The 24,723-nt window shown below is 44.0% G+C and overlaps 2 protein-coding genes across 5 annotated transcripts in view; both read left to right on the forward strand.

The window, feature by feature from the left end:
- Positions 1-24,723, forward strand: part of LOC142587646 (sulfotransferase 1B1-like) — a 52,783-nt gene that overhangs the window by 21,525 nt on the left and 6,535 nt on the right. Inside the window, exon 1 of one of the 2 annotated variants that reach the window (XM_075698810.1) lies at positions 16,100-16,210. The exons of the other annotated variant lie outside the window; for it this stretch is intronic. The gene's annotated coding sequence lies outside the window, so the exon portion shown is untranslated. Of the gene's footprint in view, positions 1-16,099; positions 16,211-24,723 lie in introns of those variants that run through there. 2 annotated transcript variants of the gene reach the window in all.
- LOC142587645 (uncharacterized) lies at positions 1,547-10,863 on the forward strand. 3 transcript variants are annotated; one of them, XR_012829601.1, is made up of 5 exons: positions 1,547-1,649; positions 3,919-4,172; positions 5,026-5,094; positions 6,362-6,442; positions 8,711-10,863. XR_012829601.1 is itself a non-coding variant. In XM_075698808.1 (5 exons), exons 2-5 carry the CDS (start codon positions 4,013-4,015, stop codon positions 8,821-8,823), a joined length of 312 nt encoding a protein of 103 aa, XP_075554923.1. In that variant the 5' UTR covers positions 1,547-1,649; positions 3,919-4,012; the 3' UTR covers positions 8,824-10,863. The 3 variants fall into 3 exon arrangements, 1 of the variants encoding a protein (XP_075554923.1); XR_012829602.1 differs by having other exon boundaries at positions 3,919-4,065; XM_075698808.1 differs by having other exon boundaries at positions 3,919-4,061.

The following is a 24,723-nucleotide window of genomic DNA, read 5'->3' on the forward strand; positions in this document are numbered from 1 at the left end:
CGCGGGTCATCACATCCTCAAATGGTTCCCAGCCCACATGGGGGCCGACGTGCACCCCGACTTTCCCAACGCCAACGAGCTGGCACACGGACGCGCGCGAGGACTCACGCACCGCGGCGATCGTGGCGAGCGAAGTGGCGGGGAGGGAGGGGAGCACCGAGACCCGCTGCTCACCTTCAACGAAATAACAACGCATTATCAGCTGTCGAGGAGGACCTTCCCGCTCCCCCACGCTAAACTTACTAGACCACAGTCATCTATATTCAGAATGTTGCAAACAAGGTCGTTCCCCTCGAGAGGCAGAATGAGCCTTTATTCATCGGACGTAGAGCCGCAATGTCCGGATTGCGGCGAATCGTACTGCTCGCTATCGCACATGCTTTGGCAATGCTCAGCGTTAAGCGGCACCGTGTTCAGCAAAGAAGAAGACTGGATGGACGCCCTGCGAAGCGACGACCACCAGACCCAGCTCCGGGCCGTCCAGAGGGCTCACGAAAGGGCGGAGGCTCACGGGCTTCCCGTCCCAACGTGGGTGCGGCCCGCGACCCCTGCCGACCACTAAACCAAGAGTGGGTGGGAAGGGGTTCCTCAGGACCCAATAAAGTTCTTTCCTCCTTGCGTCATTGCAATCGCAACTGCCGAAGCATGATTGGCAAAAAAAAAGAACATCTTGAATATCCATGTAGCCTAACACAGCGTACCAGTTCTCGCGTATTTCATTCAAACAAGTTTCTTTATAGATAAAGTGATGGAAGGTATGCTGACACAATTGAATTTACCTATAGCCGTTTCTTTAATTATCAACCTGGTGCTATTGCTTGCGTACTTTGCAATTGCTGAGGTTTTTTTGTTGCAACTAGAGGAGTGCAGTCACGTTGACTACAGTGTAGAGAGAGAGCACTCCCTCTGCCTTCCTACGCGTTTCGATTCTACTCCTGTAAACTTACAATAGGGTATCTGCTTCACGTATTTTAGGTGACAGGGAATGAGGATGTCGTATACCACAACCCTCAGTGTGCAATCAAGAAACCTCTTTTTGGGATTAATATTAAATGTATACGATTCCTTATTACCAGCGCTCCATTCATGCACTCTAAAAACTAGGAAGGGTATCGCAGGAGTGAAGCTGCCGGTTCACTCTTCAAAGCGTCGTTTTACTCTCGCAAAATGTCGAGGAGAGTGAAATGCATTGTTCACTCTGTCAGCAAGGAGAGAGTGAAATGTGCTTTTCACTCTCCCCTTCAGAGAGAGAGAGTGAAAAGACTCTTGCGACAATAGAAAAGAGAGACTCTTGCGGCAATAGAAAACAAAACGTAGCGTAATCTTCTGCTTCAACTGTAGGTGGCTGGCCCCGAACATGGCAATGTATCATTCATGCACGCTGAGCAAAGAACACATCGTTTTGCTTCTAAGAGAACAGGCCGCCGCAGTTCAAAGGAACGCGTAGCGAGCGCTCTACTTTTTCACTCGGAGTGGCTTCACCGCGCGCGCGCGCGCTCAAGATCGCGGAACAACACAGCACCGGAGAAAGGGGAACCGCCCAGCGAGCAAAGGCCAGCCGAGGGAGATCGTGTTTCAGCCATCTCGCGTCGCCACGAAAACACGACAGTCGTTCGTCATGCCTTGGATATAACAACAAATCCTCCACGGTAAGTGAATTCTAACTTAGGTGCACATTCTCCGTATATGTCATGCTATCGCCAGGAAGTCGTCGCTGCGCTTAGCCGACGCGATTGACAAAGGACTAGGCGTACGCGCTGGCTCTCGATATCAATCGAAAAAGCCAGTCGTCGCGATAACTGCATGTGATTTTATCACTTTGCCGTTGTTCGTAAGAGCTTTAAAAGTCGCAAACGCTGCCAGAACTATGGTATGTTCAATAAGACGCCAGGCGAGAGGACGCTTAAAATGGTTAGTTCACCAGCCCGTGATTCCGAGCCTATGCGGAGCGTGATTAGCGTGCGTTTTGTGTGTTTGAATTTATTCAGTTTGGCAGTCTACTGTGTACGGAACGCTGTTGAACTAAGGAATCACATAACAGAAGGCGTCATTTTGCTGGCAGCATGCTTTTTTTTTATAAATAAACCGCGCGCTTGACGATGTCTCGCGCAGGGGGAATCTGCGACCACTGGAGTTACGTGCAGCACCAGTGCTAGATAGAAGCTTTGCCGCAGGCATTCAGCTGCATGCTGCAAGAGGACAGTTGGGCGCGTTATCTTGAACTTACTGAAAACGCATGAGGAATCCATGTTTTATGCTGAAAAAAGTATAAACCCCATATAAGCGATCTTGCGCGCGGCAGCTACAAGCGACGCGACGGAGATTGCTTTTCGCGTTCGCTCGTCGCCTACAAGTCGTACTCCGTGCGAGCGACGATATTGAGCGACGCCTCCCCGGTGTTGCCGGCATGAGGGCTGCAGTCACGCGTGACGCGTGCTTTAGTAATTTACGTTGATGGATTTTACTATAAAAAGTAGCATAAAATATTTCCGGAGGTCTTGCAGTACGTCCTTATCCTTGCACGTATAAAAATTGAATCATTTGCTCGTTCCGCGCGACAATCGGTAGTATTTGAGCGATGTATGTACATCCAGTTCCGGCTTCGCGCTATTGGCTAGTCGCTCATAGCACTTCTGGGCGACGAGCGACGATTTCTAGATTTCCAGAACCGAGCCACCTGTTCAAGCGACGGCCCGTTTTGTCGCTCGAAGCCGTCGCTCGTCGCCGTCGCGCACTAAATCTCTCTCACTGTGTTTATCCCTAAGACTGAACTGTTTTTGCTCATGTTGAAATGGTGTGATTATAGGTCTGGTTTTGTCTCCTGTTGCGGTTTTCGTGCACGGTGCGAAACTGAAAGGATGCTTATGTCTACGAACTCGGTGAATTGTCGAGCAGCTAGTTACGCATCGGCATCGAATATAACGGCTGCTGTGTGGAATTACAATTGCAGGGGCGCTTTGCATACGCTTATTGTTTTGGACATGCCTGTGCATTTGCTAATATGAGTTGGCGTGTCAGAGTTATGTCATATGAACAGCTAAATCAGCCTTCCTCTGGGGGTTACAAGCGTAATGTGTGCATTTTGCTATAGCATCGCAGATCAAGATGTGTTTATCGCTTGAATATTTTTAGTAGAGAAATAAAATATCAAAATAAAATGTTGCTTTAATTCCGTGTTACCAGTCTGTCGTACACAGAACAATAGGTTGGTGTAATAAACTAATAACTGCAGTTTAACTGCAACTTTTACATGCCTACAAGAATCTAAAATGCTAGATTTCAAACTGCAGCAGTAGTCGGGTCTGTCAAAAATGAACTCCACTGCGCACCTCATGCATGAAAATAAGTTCATGCCTTTTAGTAAGCTTAGATGCAGGCCGCAGTGAACTTGTTAGTATTGAAATGTGGGTAAGCTTGCCATAACAAGCCTTGTTGCCCTTTTTTATAGGCACATCCATATATCCATTCAGCTGAAGGACAATATTTTCATCCCTACTGAGCATCATGTTTGCAGCTATAATCCTGAAATTATGGTTTCAGCAGTGGCACAACCAGGGATGGTGCGGGGGGGGGGGGGCACACTGGGCACGTGCTTAGGATGTGTCACAAGTGGTGTTTGCGATACACCAGACTCATGACAGACCTATGACGTCTGAAAATGACCAATATTCTATTCATTAGCAGGAGTATTCTAACATTCATGAAAAACAAGGATGAACTGTGGTTTATTTGTTTTTTTGCTTAAATCTAAAAATTGAAGTTAGTTTAGCAGTTGACTGTTGCAGTCATTTGGATGTTTTGCATGCATTTCACTAGGAAGACTAAGAGCTAAGACTTTTTTATTGCCATGGCGTTGACTGTCTTGATGTTGTTTTGCACCATGCCCTTGTGTTGACTTTTGCATACGATATTTTTCAGGCACCCGCTTTATATAACGCAAGAAGGCAGCTGCAAGGACACGAGGATGTGAAAGAGCCAGTGCAGCGCGACTTCACGTAGTGCAGAGGAGCCAATGCCAAAAAATCAAAATACATTGGCATGTTATTTGGACAAGAAAACTAGTATGTGGGTATATTGGGTGTACCATTTGACCAAATGTCAACAAAATCAAGATACAGTATGTTACACGAAGATGAAAATTCTCACGTGCTCCAGGCAGTCATCTTAACATGGTATATTTTTGTAATGTCTCTGATTGGAAAGGCAAATCAAGTGTACTCTCTGGAGACAAACACATAGCAGCAAGTGTCATTGAAAAGTTAGAAATGTGTTTTAAAAAAGCAGATTAGTTCTGAGAAGTGACTGCTTTTTGTCTTGCCTCTCAACAGATATATCCATGTGATAAAAAATAGTGGTACAATGAAATTGCATATTTGCTTAGTGACATGATACATACTTGTAATGAGCACGGTGCCTGTGTTTACTATAAGAAGCAACAGCCCATGCTTGGTTAGGTTAGGCCCACTACAACATGCAGGCATGGGTGATTGGCGCTTTTTTTATTTCTGTGTCGTGAGGTTTATTGACGTGCGTATAGGTGCAATGGCACGCAGTATGGCTAGTACAAAAAAGGAGGGTGGGGCAGATATATGTAGCTCACTGTACACGACACAGGGCAAAGGAAATCCGTGTTCAGCAACTATGTTAAATGCCATGTACGTAAATTTTACAACGCTACTCGTTCGAAGCGCGCACAGGTGCATATTGAAGAAAAGTTTCTAGGGTAGATAATTTAGTTCGTAATTTACACTAATTTTGCTCTAACCTCGAAACATAATAATTTGAATATACTGCACGGAAAAACCTAGAGCGAATTAAATTGTGTGTCAGCTTCGTGTGTATACATATAGTCTTTCCTATGCATTAGGTTTTTTGCGTAATGCATTAACAGTTGAGAGCCTATCTTATGATGTGTACTCTGTTTACATTACAGTTGTTTATTAGTTTACTCGTTTGTTTTGCGACTGATGAAATGCCGGCATATATATATTTTCAACATTTGACATAACCCTGTATGTTTTGCAGGGACAACCCAGGACGTGCATTTCTCAGCACCCAGTCAACTGCCAAAAGTGACTCAAACACAGGCCACCAGTAAGTGGACATCAGTTGCAATTTCCCATTATGCAGTTGGCGGCTGCCTTGTACGGAGGCTTTTTTTTTAATGAGATGGTGATGTCGTTCTAATGTACAGTCACGGGCAATATGATCTGCAACACCGGTGCCCGTGGTGAAGAGGGGCTCCAAGACTGTACGGTTGCTTGGAGACAGGGCAAGTTCCAGACCTAAACACAGCTTCAATTAGCGGTATTTATTAAACCGCTGTTTCGCATGTCAGAGCCGCCGGGCTGCCACGGAGCCCCTTCGACCACGAACGAGGGTGTTGCAAGTCATACTGCACGCGACTGTACATTTTGACCACAAAGGTGCGATCATGTCTCACAGAGGCATATATGGTTGCTATTCTATGCGAGGGACGTGTTCTTGTGTTTGTGAAGCATTTGTGTTTGGCAGTATTGTCGCCCAATGAGTCGGATATAAACACTAACTCGCCACTGCCGGCAAGTAGTTACGAGAAACGCATTATGACACTGTAAAGTTATTTCATTAATTCGAAGGAAAGTTTTGCAGCAGGAAAAAAGGTTGCTATTCCAGGTAAACATGTCTTTTTCTCACAAGTTATTTAGCCAAACTGTGGATGCATGAAATTCGTGACTTATGAATAGATTTTAATTTATTCTTTAGTAATGCTTCTAAAAGAGACTAGAAATAGCATGTGACTACCTCTGCAATCAGCAGACCATACATTTACAGTCATAAGTGGCAGTTCCATGCAGTCTCGCACTTTATATTACCTTTCCTTTCAGCAACATTGGAACTGGTGGCTGCGTTTTCAGAAGTGCACTTGACACTGTATATGTGTGTGTGAATTCGGTTTTCTTTGTATGTGTCGGCTCACTGACAAACAGTGCAAAAATCTGTTGTACCATGAGCCTGACGACGCCTTCTGCTGCTAGAAATGTGGCACTTCGTATTTTATAGTACTGCATGACATTTAAATCAAAGCTATCGCATAAAATGATCAAGAAAACTAACCACTGTTATAGCTGTTTTCCTCAAAGAACGCTTGTCCTTTATGGGCTGTGTTAATCTGAGCTCTCCACCGATGTTTCCGTAGTATTATCCCTTAGTGAGTGAGAGATTGGGGGCAATTAATCGTGTTAGTGTTTAAGTGGTGTCCTAATTATGTGCATTTGTTCCAACAAAGTTGTCTAGATTACTTTATTGTGTAGTGTAAAGCTTATGAAACCATCAGCAACTACTGAGTTGCTAACACGCATATGGATTTTTCACTATACAGGTGAAACTCGGCTGTACCACTGCAGTGCTGCGGAAATTGCCTTCACCAGCGGCTTTGCAACAGCTGTTTCGCAGCATGTCGGTATGTGTTAATTTATAATTATGTTGGGATGGGCTAGTATTATGGACCACTGCTACTCTCTATTGTGACAGATCCATATGATAAGGGATGTAATGGGCACAGCGAAAACCTTTGAATTTTTTACTATGGTACATAAACAGGCTCTCCTTTTCGTCACTGGAGCAGGAGAGAAGGGCATGCAGGCACTCCTGAATGTACATATATTTCAAAACATGACACACACACACACACACAATTAAACTAAAGGCAAGGACGTTCCATCTTTCATCTTGAATTGAATTGTGCAGCGCAAAAATACAACACAGACCACAGAGAAGCACACATGTTAACAGGTTTGATACACACGTTAGTTCAACAGATTTGATACTTCAAGTGTGCTATTTTACACAAGGGGGAGGGAAAGGGGAGAAAATCTGAAAAAAAAAGTGGAGTGGAAAAAAAGGAATCGTGCCAAAAAGCATGAGAAGCATCGCGCAGCCAGGATCACCAGCAGGAAAACCTTACGTATAGTTTGTTTCAATCAACTCAGATCACATGCAGCCATTACTGCAATCAAGTTGTTTCCTTATGTCATATGAGGGAATGATGTGGGCCCAAAAAACTGTTTAGAGCTGAAGGATTATGTTCTATTCTAGCCTCATTGCCTGCTTTTTTATCATATTGTTATCAGCTGCTTATGTCAGGGACAAAAAGTAAGAGTACGAACTGTTTCCCGATTCGCCATTCCACACAACATGTCTTTGTGACTATATGTACATGCAGATGATCCATAGTTGAAAAATATTCAGTACAGTAGAATCTCATTACAAGATGCACTTGGTTGTAAGAGACATCTGAAAATGGTTTGGTTGGTTTTCCGATGTTTGCCACGTTAACAATACTGTATACAAGAGACACCTTTGTTACTAAGGATGACTTTTTAAGTATTCACTACTTCGAAGGCACACAACCCAGACACATTCACTTTGTGCACCTTGTGTGCTCCGAAGGGCGTAAAGATCATGCAATCCTTACACAAGTCAATCGCGCATGTCTCTTTTAGCATGAACCAGAAAAGGAGGGCAACGAGGACAGTGCAGCGCAGAAAGTGTCGGCAGTTGAAGCTGACGAGCGTCTAAGAGCACCTCAAAGGTACTGCGAGCAACAAGGCTTGCAAAGTGAAGTGTTCAAATTCCAGAAGTTGGGAAGGAAGCTAACACAATCTACAGTCACTAAAAAGCTGTGAATGTCTTCTTTAAAGGGCCTCTAAACCACCGAGGTTGAAATTTAGTTGCGGTGTTGCAGTTCTACACAATAAGGCAATGAACAGGTAGCCACGAGAATTTTTCGAAACGGTGCAGTAATAGTGGAGCTACGTGTGTTTGATTATCGAAAAGTCGTCCCCACTCATTTTACTCTTTCATCTGGTACACTCCATATGGACAGTGTCGTCTTTTCCTTGCCTAGTACACCTGCAAATGTTACGGGACAGGCCAACACCAACGAGCTCTGTTGCTGCCGCGCTGGCCCGTTGTCCTGCGAGGAGTGGCGCTAATACAACGGAACTGTATGGTGACTCGTGTTGAAGAGCCTCATAGGGAGACCCTTCTGTTGGCGTTTCTGTTCTTTGCCCCCATTGGCTGCCCACAATAGCATCGCGCGCAACGCGACGAGAAAGAAGGAGTGTGTGTATTTGCTTGCAGGCCTTGCCAGCAGTCGTACACTTTCGTTCGACCAATCGACAGCACCGGAAACTGGTGACATCATCAGAGACAGCCTGGTGACTTCAGGACAAACTGGGGGGTGCAGGATAGGTCCAGAGAGGCGCACGGGGTCATTTTCTTCATATTGTGGTGCTCCGGCAGTGCTACGCACTCTGGCATTTGGCTTCGTCGATCGTGACGGCATTCTGATTTTGATACGCGTGTTTACTTGAAATGTTCAAAAAATGTCGAGAAGTGGTTTAGGGGCCCTTTAAGCCACCCTGAGCATTTATTCCTTCAGATATATCAAAACATACTTTAGTGATGATGCATAATAAAGTGATCTAGTCTGGCTCCTCAGTGTCTTAAAATTTTTGGTTTCGAGAGACATGTTTCCCGTGCCTCTTGAATATCTGCTGATGAGGCTTTACTGTAATATACACAAACAATTGTGTAACTCCTCCTGCAAGTATTATTCATTAAGCCCGGTCACTTATGTGCAAAGCTTGTGGTTAAGTCTTGATGTCCGTACTTTTTAGAGCTATGTTTATTAATTCATGCTGTTCTTATTGGTTCTTCGATGCAGGAGACAATGCCTACGAAATTATTGGCCCTGATCATGAGAGCCCTCAAGGGGCAAACAACATCTCTGTTGCAGAAGTGAGCCCGATACCACTTGGAAGTTACCATGACAGATGACACGGCAGCAATAGATACAGAGACTGCCATGTCTACTGCAGCTGCAACAGTGTACGAGGCAAGCAGCAGCGCGTCAGCATCAGCAGCAGTGTCAGAAGGAACCACACCAGGCCTGGTAGAGCAACGTGTGCTATCACTGACTTTTTTTGTAGTGGATACAACTCCTTTGCTCAACATACAAAAGCTTTTCACCACGACTGTGAGCCAGTGTTATTGTGCAGCAAGTGCAAGACTAAGTTAGGTGTTATAAAACAGTACAAGCATCACTTTAATATATGCAAATGCAAACATATTACAGTTGTTGCCTCCCCAGCCAGCCCACATAGTGACAACAATGTGGAACACATGGTGGGACACACCTCTCTCCCATTACAAGATAGCAGAGACTGTCAGTGTTGTTGCTAGATTGACTGGTCTTTGTAGGCAACTAGAAGGACAACACAGCTGTCATAAGATTGTTGTTGATGTTGTTGTTGAAGAGGTAAAAAAGAAGTTTGATGCAGCTGAAGTGCCAACTGATATTGAGCAAATCAAAAGCAACCACCTGAGAAAGCAACACTCGAAATTTGGGTATCTATGTGCCGCCAACTCTGGTAAGAATGGCATAGGACGGAAGTGTGATGAAAATCACACAGACACTGCTGTTGCATCACTGACCACAGTGAGCAGCGACTTGTAGGGCAAGAGAGTCAACTGAAACTAACATTATGATATAGTGTCATGCTCCCATGTGACCACTTTTCAAGTTATTTTGCAAGATACAGCTCAACCTCCAGAAGCGAGACTGCAACTTGTCTGTAAAAAAGCTTTCGCAAAAAATTATTCATAACACTATTAACATAGCAGTATCTTTTTTTTTGTGTCTGTTCGAGGTTCCCGGCTGTCCATTAATACAAAAATTGAGGAAAAAAAGAACATGTGTCGTACTTGCACCTTTTTAACAAGTACGAGGGAGACAGAACTTTTCTAGTCATGCATCTTCATCATACTATCAAGTTTTTAAATGCCTTTTATAATTATTATTACCAGTTATATCTGAGTGCATTGTATGCATGTAGCAGGTGTAAAATCAGGTCAGTTGGATCAGATGCCTTATCTGCAAGCGAGCCCTATATTCAAGAAATTTGAATTAAAATAGTTACGTTAGAGACGCAGTCTTTCAGCACTTTATTGCCTGTGGTTTAAGCATTGCTCAATACTTTTGTGGGTGGCAATTTCAACCGGCACAGCACTGCGCTTTGCCACAGTCACATTTGTCTTCAAAGCGGTGTTTACCATTTGTGTTGATCTGTTTGTGTATGCATAGAGCAAGTTTTTAATTTATATTTTTCTGCATTCTTGTGCTTGCACTAAGCTTGTATAAGGCAGTTACAAAATGTGTGTCACTATAACGAACTGTTCTGTTGAGCTTACACTTGCAAATAATCGTGTTCAGATGGCCGCACTTCTATGCGGGTGCACCGCTAGCTTTGTGTATGTTCTCATGTTTGTATAAAGCTTATATAAACTAGTTAGAAAATGTATGTCACTAAGCATTGTGATATTCTTTAAAGAACTGCTTGGTTGGTTTTACACTTGTGAATTAGTATTGAGGTGGTGGTATTCCCATGTATGCCCACTGCTAGCTTTCTGTGTCCTCACGTGTTTGTATTAAGTTTCTACAAGGGAGTTACAGCATGTACGTCACTAAGCGCTGTGATATTTTTTAAAGAACTGCTTTGTTGGTTTTACACCTGTGAGTAATAGTACTCGGGTGGCACTAGTCATGTGTAGGTACACAGGGACCATTTGTATACATTATGCTCATGTAAAGCAGTTACAAAGTGTATGTCACTAATTACTGTGAAATTTGTTGAATTGCTGTGATGGTTTTACACATGTGAATAATAGTGGTCAGGACACAGTACTTGCGGTGTATAGTTGAATTTATACACTGCCAGGACATGGGCTGTATACGTACCAAAAGAAATGTATGTCATTATATTGTTGTGATTATTACTGTTTGGATTTTATTAAACTGTAATAAAATTGTTTCTTGTATCTATTGAGGTATGGCAATTTGTCATGCAACCAAACTGAGGACCTGAACTTGTGCATACAAATAAACAGCTAATTTAAGAGTATACTGCTCATATTCTGCTAAACCAGTTTAACAAATCTTGTACTACAATGCTGGAAAAATGACAGAGCTGACTCGGATGTACAGAAAACGTTCTGCACTGGCTGAAGGACTGCCCCACACTGGAGTTCGTAATGTTGCGTTTATTGGAGTAGAACAGAAAGTGCATTTCTATTAAAAATGCGACAGTCGGTGCAGAAACATAAGGCAGCGAGCGGATGTGGCACATTTATTTCAGGGCCCTCCATGCCTACTACTGCATTTCTGGTCTTCCTGTGCTCTGCGTATAAGCCCCTGTTCAGCCAAGGTTTTTACTCCATGACAGTTGTTCTACTGGGTTCGTAGCAATATTGAAGAAAAAAATTCAATGGTTTTCAAGGACTTTCGAGGCCCCGACACAGTAACTTCAAGGACCTCGTGCAATGTGTGTAGTAGTTTGGACAGGCAATAACTTGTTGAAGAACACCGTTAACTTTAATGCAAACAAAAGAAAACAAAACAAATCGCATTTCAGTGATTTCAAACATTTGAAAGACTGCTCATTTGCCTTTCACCGCCCACCACTAAACGCACACAAGGAAGCATTTCAAGAAAGCGCTCAAAGTTTTTCTGCAATAGCACAATTAACTACTTGGACCTGCAACATTTGCAGTTTTTGAATACTGTTTGGTTTGACAGTGTATGTGATGTCATCTGTTGCCTCAGCTTTTTTCACCATCAAATAAGCAACAGTCATTTCTAATTTCTTTTTATTGTGTCTGTCGCTCTCAATTTACTCTTCACGGCTTCTCTTTGAATGCCTCAACTGTTGAGCTTCCTGCTTCTGCTCCTCCAAGCACATTTGTCGCCGGTTCCATGTGCATAAAACTGGTATCTGCAGCTCCTTTGTAATTTCAACTTTAAGGATGTCGCTTTCCTTCTATTACCTCCAGAGACAATTTTCTGTGACATGCGAAAGAGTGTCACAGAAGGGAAAAAAGCGCTTGGCAATGTCTGCTAAGTCTAGCCAAGTGTACAAGTTTAAGGACTTTCCAGTACTTCTAAAAATTCAAGGGTTTTCAATGCCTTGAAAATGGCATTTTAGAAATAAAGGATTTTCAAGGCTCGCTACAAACCCTGGATTCTAGCACCTAAATAATTTTACAAGCTTATTTTGGCATGGAGTTAGGAAATTCATGCTTTTAAGCTAACGCTGCACTATCTCTGTACAGTGAAGCCACGAGAGCGCAACTATTTTGGAGTAAAGAAAAATACTGAAAGCTTTTAATACCACTCTTCTTTTTTTCTATGGAGCTTCGTATTGCCTAGTTAAGTTTACGAATGTGCCTGGTTTTGGCGGGCGTTTCTTCGATATTTTCTGGAAGAAGCAGATGTCTAGCCCCCGTATTCAGAAATGTATCTTAATACAAAGCTCATGCTTGACTTGATATAAACGACGCCTGGTGCGAACGTCCCCCAAGACGCTCACTGCCTTTCTTTTGGTGCGTTCACGACTTGCGTCGTTTAGATCAAGTCAAGCATGGGCTTCAAGTTATGATGCATTTCTGCATATGGGGTAAGCGTGCACAATTCCGGGCAACGCACTGTGCCATTGACACTGAGAGAAAACGGGGAAAACAGAGTTAACCACTTATGCTCCTAAACTTTCGCGTACCTGTGGTGTGCGTGTATCGTGGAAGAAGAAACAGCGCAAACACAAGGACGAAAAAAAGCATCAACCACACCAGCGCTTCGTGGTGTGGCATGTTTTTGCGTCGTCCTTGTGTTGCGCTGTTTCTTCTAAAATGCTCAACCAACTAGCCGGCAAATCCATCCTGTGCATATATAAATTGAACACACGCATGAGTGTAGATGGTCTTCGAAGCTTTTAGAACGAGCACTGCCACAGGATACGAGCAGTGCACGCGTAACAAGTGGACACTTTAGTCATTTAAACATGCGTGCCAATGCATTTGACGCGGCTATCGGCATAAGCAGTCTCCAAATGCTGGAATGCATGCGCTTCAAAACGCTAACGATCCGCTGCTAATGCAGGACAACAGCTCACAGCGGACTGAACCAAACTCTAAACTAATGCACTTGAAAAGAACGCCTACGCGGCAGCGTGAGGCACGTCGAAATGCCTGGTACTGGCGTCGCAGTTGCTCACCAGTATACGCGCGAATTAAATTCACATACGTGGATGGTTGGCGCAATACTTTGTATCCGCGTATTTTGGAGAACATGGACTGGAGAAGCACTCGATCATGAGCTGAACGGCACATTTGTTATTTTCCTGCGGTGACGACAAGCCGTGAATAGTTCTCACGTTGTCGTCTACGTTGTCTTCCTTCGTTAGTCGTAGCAAGGAATGGAAATGATGCAAACGCACACGTATTCTAGTAACACAACAGCACAGCATACTGCAGAGAAACCCCACCCACCACAGCCGATTCATCAAATACGTTTGGTATATATATAACCTCTAAAAGAATACGACTGGGCGTGGTGGCGCTGTGGTGTAATGGTTATGATGTGTGTTTTGAATTGTACAAATGCGAGTGTACGCGGGTTCGAATTCACATGATGTATAGAGCATTGCGATTCTTGATAAGTATGTGATTCCCTTGATAATTGTATTCTAATTAGATTGTGTGACTCCTGATTGTGAAATTTGCGAAGATATTTGCAGATTAAGTGTTAATTCGCTTTTTTTCTCCTCAGTGGCGTTCGTGACGCATACGCATAGGCCGCTTCAGAGCAGTCACGCCTCACGGTAGGCAGCAAATAGCCAGGAAAAAATGACTAAAATCTTGCATAACTTTGCTCACGCCTATTCTGAAGGCCGCTTGGAATCGGGCCAGTGTCTCTGAGGAGCCGCCTAGGGAACAGTATATCAGCGGCCCTAATTTGATGTGATTTCCTGCCTGCATGCGTGACCAGGACTTGGCTAAGAGGGTATTGGGAAGAGTACTAGCACTCTGTTCTGAAGGAGTACAAGCACTCTGTTTGGGGGAGTAGAAGTACTCGGCCTGGCGGCGTACTATTAACCCTGCGGGGAGAGTATTAGCACTCTGCGGAAGAGTACTAGCACTCCCTGTGGGAAGAGTATTATCACTCTGCGAAAGAGTACTAGCAATCGCTTGCGGTGGAGTAACAAAACTCTGTCAGGAGGAGTTGACCTACTCTCTCTCAAAGAGGGTCGATCTACTCTCGAAAAGAGAGTGAAATATGGGACAAGCAGCTACTCCCTCAAAGAGAGTGCCCGGCACTCCCTTAGTTTTTAGAGTGTGGAAGCAAAGCTCAGTAATTGCTAAACACACGCGCGATAGCACCAAGTTCGTAAATGAAGCCAGGGATCTTGCTCGAGACGACTGAATCAGCAAACCATCTGTCACCCTATCCGAAAAAGGATCTTATACCTGCCTGGATTGCTCAAGAGGTGGTACGCTGTGTTAATCTGGGTAGGTATTAGAGACGCTCGTTTTGTTTGGCCAAGCAGGGTGCAGTAGTTGTGGTTGTGATCACGTCTGCGCAGGTATATATATATATATATATATATATATATATATGCTTGTGTTCCATGAAAACAATGTTCAGCTAGAAGTGTCAGCGAATTGTCTCGGACGTGCCTTTCCGTCCTTTGTCAGATGTCGCACTGTGCACATTATTGATTAACAACTAGGCCGGTCTGACACCTCGCTTTGAAATCAGATAACTGATGATGAAGTAAGAAAATAAAATTATTCTTTTGCATTCCTATACGACAAAGAGCGTTGTTTTGAGCAATGACATGGAAATCTTGAAGTACACGAGAAGTACCATGCTCGACGTTTTACAAAAAATAATAATAAAATAAACAGAAGCACAAATGTCAAAGTTCTTTCGCTCAAATATGGGCATCTAACGGGATCAGACTATCTTTCAGACACACAGCCGTGCTATCGTGCACTTCTCGTAGTGCCAGATAAGAGGTGTCTCTCGAGAAACATGCGCCGCCAGAGCAATTTGTCGCCGATGTAGGTCATCCGTGATATGATACTTGCTCTAGAAGTAATGGACGATGCCAAGTGAAAGATTGCCTTCAGTGTTCATTGACTTTCGATATGTGGACATAGCAATATTGTTTTCGAGTGTGCTTGATTAGCTCCGATTAATTTCGGCACGTTCAACTTACGCAATTTTTCATCAAACTACACTCTCGAAGGATAGCATTTTCATTCCACATGGTTTGTTGTTGCGTTCATCGCGACGACCTTGCTTGAGTAATTTTCTGGCGTGTATTGAAAAAGACGTTCCTTCGCTAGAAATTTTGTAGCATAATTTCAGAGACAAACGTGGTGGTGAACATGTTAGAAGCGAAGGTGAGCGGCGAATGGCTAACAGGAATTGGGAACAACCAAAAATTCTGAACTTGGTCCCTGCGCAAATGTTTCAAAGCTTTCATTGGAACTTCATACCACTTTTCAGAATTAAGACGAGCTGGCCAAAACATAAATACGTGACAACAAGCTCACGTATACCAGAAGGTGGCAAGTGTCATAACAAACAGCCTAATTTCAAATTGTGCACTTCGAGCATTTGCCTCGTAAGAACTTTCTGATGCCGAAAAACACGCTGGATCTGGTTTGCTATGAGTCCATATTGAATGCGCTGAAAAACGTGAGGAGCGGCAATTTTCCATTCATGCTCGATTGTGATTACCTTTGTACAGCATCCATAGTGACCGTAGCATAGAGGTGGTAACTATACTACCGCAAGAAGCTACGCACGCCTAAGCAAGTGTTAAGGAAAATTTGATTTACACATTGTATGTCTGCACAGCGGTTAAAGCAAATTCTGAAGCAGGCACACAGATTTGCGAAATTACCGTAACAGTCCAATTGCCCTAATACATCGGGGATGATCTCACCGTAAAGTGGTGAATGGGCATGCAATGCGCTAACGCGATATAAAAGAGAAGCCCTTTTAACTGGTATAACCCACTATGCCTCGGCTTCGAGTTCCGCCAGTGACTGTCACCGACTTGGTGTACATCTCTCGCCTACACTTGCGATAGTGCAAACAAAGACCTTCTGTCCACCAAGCGCGTCACGTTGCGGCTTTATCAGGGAAAGACGAACTCAAAATGCTTTCTCGAGAGCTGCGCAAGAGAAAACAAAGCCGCTGTAGCATTCCCGCCAGTAGTCCAACCAGGGGTTGCGCCATTTGTACCTCGAGAGCTATCGTTCGCGGTTGTCGTGAAACGGAGTTCAGGCAAGCTACACCGCAAGACTCTGTGCCTCAGAGGTAGGTGGATCAACCAACTGCTGTTTGATTCAGATCTAGGCTGGTGTTTCAGCAGAAGAACTATTTCATAACCATACATGTAATAACAAATTTTGTTGGACGCTTAAGCTGCCCTTTAAGGGTGTAACGCCGACAGCATTGAAAGATCCCCGAGTTGTTCTCATGCTTCCCGGCAACTGCTGCTTATGTGACCACAATGTTTACTGGGCAACGTTGGCGGCGAACACTATGCACGAAGCCGAGCTTTGTGGTATTTTTTAAATTTTTTTGATGGTGTGCAAGGAACAGAGGGGACTGCGCCGCACGTACATACAGACCTCAAACAGCAGCTGAAAAACTCTATCGCTTTGAAAGGGGTTTGCATCTGAGAGCCCGCTAAGAGGATTATGTTTTCGCATATATTCAAATTACAATCCGAAAGTATCATGTCTCTAGATTATGTGTAAGTTGTACTTTACAATTTTTCTGACGTATTTTACTTCGATAACTTCAATTCAGTAATCTTCTGGCGCTACAACAAGAGACTGCTTGATTAAGTATGCGTCCCGAAGCGACGCTCGACGCTGAACGCGGTACGCTGGATGCCGGATTTTCTACAACACGGGGCCCTTAACGCTGCCGAGGTAAAAAAGTACTGACGCTAACGCTGAACCTAAAAGGCGATTTCAGCCAATCGTTGTGTTGGTCAAATTATTGGTGAAGGCGATCTTCCATTACTTGGGCAGTACCTTAACATCCGCCTTAGGGAGCACAAATGTGCGATCGGGAATGCAGCAGGCTCGAATCAGGTTGCGCATTGTAGAAATTGCTTATGCAAATCTTTGTTTGGACAAACCAAAATATTGTATAAAAATATAAATAAAATCAACCGCCATATTTGGAAGCCTACTTCATGCATGTAAACTCAGGCTCATGCGTTAACCAGACTTCTATCGTTCTGCAGAATAAAGAGACTCACTTTTTGAATGGCAAGATAGGATAACACTATTTCATCCTGGTAAGCGTCACTTGAGACATGTTTGCATTTTCTGTGTATTTTAGTCACTTCTTTGAAAAATTAAACCAGTTCGTCTGGGCTCGTATCGTGTACTTCCTTCTGTCTTTCGTCTGGGTTGCGCTGCCCGGCCCTAGGAACATGCTCAATCACCAACTCGCTGAGCTTGCCGTGTTAATTGAAATTGCAAACAGAACTTGCCAACTAAAAGCTCTTTACATTCACAGAGCTTTCGCTTGGTAAGGGCTCTTTGTCATCGGCCGGTCACCATGCAGAATTGTTCTCATACAAAGAATTATGATTCTCTGTGTATGTGATTCATTATTATCAGCGCCCAATTTCTGAAAAAAAGAATTGCTGTCCCTCCCGTAAACGTAAGTAGATGTAATCATAAAAGTCTAACATGCAAAGCAGATTGGTTGAAGATGATAACAGCCACTTTCTTAAAATGGGTGTAGTGCGTGTGCGCAGCGACTCACCACAGCGCACCAGGCCATACTGTGCACCGGTCCATCCATATTGATGCTGCCCAGCAAGAAGAAAAAAAAATCGCCTGAATGAGGCGCCTAGGCAGCGGGGCGCCATCTCTCGAGGTGACGCAAAGCCCGCGCCGCGAAACTCGCGGACCACTGGTCTTCAAAAGAGCACAGGAAACCCCGTCTCAGCGAGAAGCGTATAGTATGGTATGGTATACTACAGCGCCAATCGAATTTATTAGTGCCCTGTATCTCGCTTTTGAACGTCGCTACTGGAAATGACAAATAAATGTTCAGCCTACTAGAAGTTACAACCTGAGTGACATTGTTAACAACTATTAGGGAGAACTCGGAAACAGTATTTTTGTAAGTTATCTCGGCAGTAAGAAGCGTATGTAATGCGGCACTGCTCAAAGGGTTGTAGGCCTGAGACCACATTTTCTGAATTTCTTAAGTTTTTTTCTGGTTGCCCGGATGATCTCGTTTGAGTGGCGCGATGGACTCGTTTGTGTGCCTGGATGATGGCTCTGGCTTTTGGATCAAGGCCACTTGAAGGGCTCGGATAACTGGAGCTAAAAGCATTTCATGTTTAAAATTCAGTAATTAGTAAGCTCACACGCGATAGCACCAGGATTATAATTGATGCCGCGGACGTTGCTCAATACGACTGAATCAGCAAATGTTCTGTCGCCCTATCCAAAAAAGGAACTTTTCTACCGGGCATAAGTACGACGTGGTACGCAGTGTTAATCTGCGTAGGGATTATCAGTATTCTTTTTCTTTTGCTAAGCATGCTTCTACGATTGCGATTATGATCAGGCGATTGTGAAAATAAAATTTAGTTGTTCGGCTAGTTGTCTGGCTCGTGCCTTTCCCACCTTTGTATGGTGTCGCACTGTGCACACGCTGTCGCACTGGGCATTATTACCAACTAGGCTGGTCTGATACCTTGCTTTTAAATCCAATAGCCGATGACAAAGACAGAAAATAAAATGGCTCGCTTACATATCTATAAGACTGTGAACGTTGTGTTGAGCAACGCGTAGAGATCTGGAGTACACGTGAAGTTCGATGCTGGCAGTTTAAAAAAAAAGCTTAAGCATGCGTGTTGTAGTTCGCTTGCTGAAAAGGCAATGTGTAAATATATATATATATATATATATATATATATATATATATATATATATATATATATATATATATATATATATATATATATATATATTTATTTATTTATATATATGTGTGTACGTATGTACACTCTGGGTGAAAATTTTGAGCCTACACCAAATAAAAAAACCGCTATTGGCAGATAGCATGATATTAGTCCCTGTGCTAGACCGTTCAAAAAGGGGGTTATTACATGCAGAAGGAATTGACACACACTGTTCACATTACCAGATATTCACTCACTAACTTCTAATTCACTTCTGTATGGCACATATTGCAGTTTACGAACTGCAGCCGGTGAGTTTGCAAGGTGTATTCACTTGGAATCAATTTGCCGGGTGACACCAGTTTCTACATAATTTTTGCCAAATATGGGGCGAAATACACATGATTCCCGGTAAATTTTGTGCTTCAATGGATAAAAAAGCGCTTTTGCAAAAAAAAGGAAGTTGGACAAACGTGCATTTATACGGCAAACGTGATTACTCACATCTAAAAACCCGTGTCATCTGCAAAGTTCAATCCAAATGGACATCCATTGAACTCCCTCGTTTTAATTCGCTAGCCGCAATATGTCCCGTATACTTACCTAAACAATTGCTAGTGTATTTTGGACGTTTATTTGAATATGTGTTTTGATTTCTCGAAACTGACGTCGGCTTCATTGAAATATTCAAGGTAAGGACTACTATAACGCCATCTGCCACAGGCAGTTAAAGATATCCTAAATCGTAAAAATAATCCCCTCGTAGATACCCTGAGTACCAAGGGCAGTCGCAAGGCCTTCGATCATTGTATATGAATTCAGACTGATGAGTCCGGTGATCGAGCAGCCCGAGCAGCAGCAGCGGAAAAGCTCTCCTGAAATTCTCCCATTATGACACACTCTTTCTTCAATGATTTGCGCCCATGAAGATCTGCGTACGTGCGTACATCCCTACGTACGTAAGTACGTCCCCGCAGGGGATCCTGCGTAAGCAGGCGTTTGGTGCGTTACGACAACAAGTATCCGAACACATGATAGTTGGACCCTCCAACGTCTACCTTTGGGTGGTTTAACTGTGTTCTAGAAAAAGGGTATTCTGTGGGTTGAGCCGATGCTGAGTGCTTGGACCTTTAAGGCCCCTCAGCAGAGGCAACACGCCCCTTTACCCTCGGGTTGACGTAGACGGCACCCAGGGACTGTCCCCCCTGGAGGAAATCGGTAGTCTCCTTTTTCTTTTTCTCTGTCCCTCTAATCGTCGCCTTTCTCGCTTTCCACATCTCCTGTCTTTCTTTACTTCGGTTTACTTCCAGTCTTTCAGGTAGCAAGGGTTTATGTTGTATGGGTTAGCCTACCTTGGTTATAGCAGTTTTGGTTATAGTTGATGAGTACAGAGCTGGCATTGGCAGACCTTGTATGAACAAAATCCTCTCACCGTTGCCGAAAAGTTCATATAACTAATGGCTAGTTCTTTCCCTCAACTCCCTGATCGCCCTCAGGAAAGAGGGCGCACCGAATATTTTTTTAAGATTTTCGGCAACAGATTACGAACTTCTACGATTCCATGTCATTCATTCTGCCAAGCCTTAAACCACTGAGAATGATTTTACCTTTCCTAGTGTCGAAATGTCTCCCCGAAGCACTTGGTGCATCCTACAAGGCATGGAAAAAGGCTAGTGGAGAGTTCTTTTGGAACTCTGCGATGTGAAAGAGCATGAAACGCTTCCTAATCTAGTAACATTTGGGGAAATTCCAGTGCAAATATTCCCGCACCGAACTATGAACTCCATCCGTGGTGCTGTCTCTGATGATGACCTAATGAAGCTGACAAAAGCTGAACTGTTGGAGGGCTGGAGCGAGCAGAATATGATCCATGTTAATCGAGTTATGCTAAGGCTTGATGGCAATGAGATCGAAACAAAGCATCTGATACTTACTTTTGGCTCAACCATGCTGCCTAAGGCAATCGAGGCTGGCTACGTAAAGCCACGCCTATGACTCTATGTTCCAAACCCTCTTCGATGTTTCAAATGCCAGCGTTTTGGCCACAGTTCCCAGAACTGCTGAGATCGACAGACATGTAATAATACATGTAGTGCTAAATGTAGTGCCGCATATCATGCCTGTGAAACTTGCGAACACGCTCAACACTGCGGGAACGGCGAGCATGCCGCATACTCCGGGTCGTGCCCGTCATGGAAAAAAATGAATAGTGACTACCAAAGAAAAAAAAGTATCGCATTTAAGGAGGCACGCAGGCGCGTGTCATACCTACAGAATAGCAGCTTTGCTGATGCGACGCGCCAAGGGGAAGTGACACAACGGCTTCCGGCGACTGTACGACCCACACGCAATGAGCTGCAATGGCGCCATCAGCCCCTATGGCGGCTGCTACTTGCCCTACTGCTCCGCCGCAGCAGAAGGGCCCATCAATCTCCTGGCTGGCGATCTCAATGGCCTCATCCTTTGAGAAGATGCCATGTGAACGAGCAATCGCTCACGAGAGCAGATGCCTACCGCCTCGCAGAAGGCGGTGTACACAATTCATTTTCAAACAGCGCCACTAGCGCCTAAGGAACAGCGAGAATAACTTGACCGCTTGCAAAAAAAATTAGGAATACCGCATTACGGGACCACCGAAAGGGACCTCTAACCTAGCTGTTCTTTACTAAACAGACAGTCTTAATTTCATTCTCATTATGAATACCCAAATATTACAATAAAATTGGCGAGGAATTCTCCAGTCTGGACAATGTAAAGAACTCCTTCGCAATTTCAGTCCAAAGGTCCCCAAGAAGCACACACAAAATTAGCACAGACTAACTTTCTAAGGCAATATGCCACTTTCCGCAACGAGCGTGAAGACGCACTCGCCTATTCGGCGGGTGTAGCCGTAATAGTCGGTAAGGGTGTTTCATGTCAGCAATTGGAACTATGAAGTTCCTTCAAGGCACTTCCTGACCGAGCAGTGTTGTTTGGTAATCTAGTCAGAATTAGTTCCATTTCCATTCGACGTGCTTTAAGCTTTCCAGAACACAGTTTCAGAGCTCCATTGATGAACTTCCTCCACCACAGATAGTCGGTGATCTAAACGCTCATATGCCTATGAGCCTATGCGGCGACTCTCGTTGTGATACGCCGGACACCTGATTGAGAATGCTCTCTTTTCTTCGGGGTTATGTCTATTGAACAAGAAACAAACTACGTACTACAATGTTACACATAACACCGACTCTTCGATAGATTTAACCATAATGTGGAACATACTAGTGCCATACCTGGAGTGGCACGTTCTCAAGAAAATCTTTGGGAGCGACCACTTCCCTATTATGTTAAACCTAATAAAACAAAATGTATGCTCGCCACATTTTCCTCAATGGAAAGTCCAATCAGCGAACTGAGAACTCTTTCGACAGCTCACACATTTAGGTGAAGATAACTTTTATGCTTTTAATCTGGTCGATGATGTGGCATACTTGACATGTTTTATTATAGATGCTGCAACAAAATGCGTCACACAAACTAACGGACTGGATAATAAGCATCGGATGTCATGGTGCAATGACGAATGTCGAAAAGCGTGCAAAAATCAAAACAAAGCTTGGCGACTGCTTCGTAATTCTCCAACCGCAGAAAACTTCGTTAATTTCAAACAGGTCAAAGAGCAAGGCAGGAGAACACGTCGACGTAATATACAGAGAGCTGAGAGTGGTCCATATTTGGCATAAATTCTTACACGGAAGAGCCGAAAGTATGTAATAGGGTGAATAAATTGAAAGCCCGCGAAATGAACCCCCCTCCCCCCTGCCCTTAGAAGGTAGTAGTGCCTGGAAGATCAGGCAGATTGTCTGGGTGAACACTTTAAATGTACCTGCATTGCATCTCAGTGCACGTAATCATTCCTGAGGTTGAAAGAACCGGCAGAGCAACAGCCCCTTGAACGGAAATGCGCAGAAAAAAGAGATTGCATTCCCTCTTTAGTTTAGCAGAGCTTAAAACATCTTTTGCTTCTTTCAACAACTCATCACCAAGTAGTGACCGTATCGTAAATGAAATGATCAAGCATCAACATCCTGAAACATACAAAACATTCCTCTCTTTTTAATGTTATGGGGTCTACTCCATCTTCCTGAAAAGAGGCTACAAAATCCCCTTAATCAAACAAGGTGAGGACCCTTCCTCACCTAGTAGCTACATACCTATTGCTTTGACAAGCTGTCTATGCAAGCTGCTTGAAAGAAGACAAACCGGCACCTTGTCCGCCTGCTAGAAAGCAAAGAAATACTGCATCCTTTCCAGTGTTTCTTCACATAACGTAGGTTGACTGCAGACCACCTTGACCGCATGCAGGCATGCCTTCATACACAAACAGTTTTCCCCTCCATATTTCTTGCAACCTTGCTTTCTGCTAACGACCGTGTCCAGAATACCTTAAATAAAACAGCAAAATAGGCTGATGAAAATGGTTTTAGGTTGAGCCCGCAAAAAGGTACATATGTTGTTTTCACGAATAAGAAAGGAATAGTATCAGGCCCTGCTATTAAGCTATCTGATAGTCGCATACCTGTAAGTGCCGATCACAAGTTTCTCGGCAACATATTGGTCTTAAAACTTACATTCATCCTGCGTATTAAATACTTGAAGGCGAAGGGCCTTAAAACAATGAACTTATTGAAGCTTCTATCAAGCACATGGGGCAGTGACAACAAATATCGTTTGAACTTGTACAGATGTCTTGTCGGCCCACGTCTTGACTGCGGCACCATAGTGCTTTAATCTTGTCGGATCCTATCCACCATTTTGGAATCCACCTCACGACTACAGCCTTCATGGCAAGCCCCTTATAAAGCCTTTATGGAGAAGCAAATGCGTGTTCGCTGCATCTTCAGAGGTCATATACCGGTTTTACATATTTCCTGAAGATAAATTCAAACCGTGACCATCCGCCTCACTCCATTATAAATGACATGACCGCATCCACACTCTTCGATAACCAACCAGCCGCGAGGAAGGAGCTTTAGTGAGGAAATGGGTGTTCCAGTTCATGAAGATTGTCCCATAGCTCCAGCAAAATTGCTACCGCCATGGCAGCGCCAGTTGATAGAGTATGACACATCCTTTGTAGAGTTCACCAAACATCTTCCAGAGGTACATATGAAAATGCATTTCCTAGAACTCAAGTGCAAGTACTCGTGCAGAGTTCTACACAGACGCTTCTAAGTCACATGTCGGGGTGTCTTACGCGTGCGTTGGTCCATCCTCCTGAGGATCCGGTGTACTACACGGAAAAAAGTATCTTTACGGCTGAGGCCTATGCGCTATTCTGGACTGTGAAGGATATAAACAAATCAAAACTCCAAAGAGCAATTATATTTACAGACTCGCTTAGCATCGTAAAAGCCTTGAAGTCACTCTGTAAGCATAAAAACCCGGCACCTATTGACCTCTATTCTGTTCTCTGTAGAGCGTATATATCTATCAAGCATATCATATTATGCTGGGTGTCTGGCCACAGAAGCATCGAGGATAATGTACTAGCAGACCAAATGGCCGTATCACTCACATCGCAAGCTATTACGCCTATCGCTGCTGTGGCTGTCACAGATCTGAATCCTATCTTACAAAAGAAACTGCGCAGCCACCGGGAGCGCTTGCGGCATGTGGAAACAACGAACAAGCTTCACTTGATTAAGCCACAGTTACGTTTCTGGTCCTCTGAAACGGAAGGACGAGTAACTGATGCCCTATTCTGTCGACTCAGGATTGGACAGACCTATGTCACCCACAATTTTTACTGACTGGAAATGAGCCTGGAAATGAGAGAAATGTGGGGAGAGGCGGTCCTTCTTCGGACCTTGGCTGACCGTCCTGTTGGAGTATCGGGAAGCCG

Source organism: Dermacentor variabilis, chromosome 7 (genome assembly GCF_050947875.1).
Source record: "Dermacentor variabilis isolate Ectoservices chromosome 7, ASM5094787v1, whole genome shotgun sequence".
NCBI lineage: Eukaryota > Metazoa > Arthropoda > Arachnida > Ixodida > Ixodidae > Dermacentor > Dermacentor variabilis.

What these genes read in the sequence shown, in the direction of transcription:
- LOC142587645 (XM_075698808.1), top strand. Translation starts at nt 4,013, where the DNA reads ATGCCAAAAAATCAAAATACATTGGCATGTTATTTGGACAAGAAAACT. An exon ending in GACTCAAACACAGGCCACCA is followed by an intron (nt 5,095 to 6,361) that starts GTAAGTGGACAT and finishes TTCACTATACAG; the next exon opens with GTGAAACTCGGCTGTACCAC. An exon ending in AGCTGTTTCGCAGCATGTCG is followed by an intron (nt 6,443 to 8,710) that starts GTATGTGTTAAT and finishes TCTTCGATGCAG; the next exon opens with GAGACAATGCCTACGAAATT.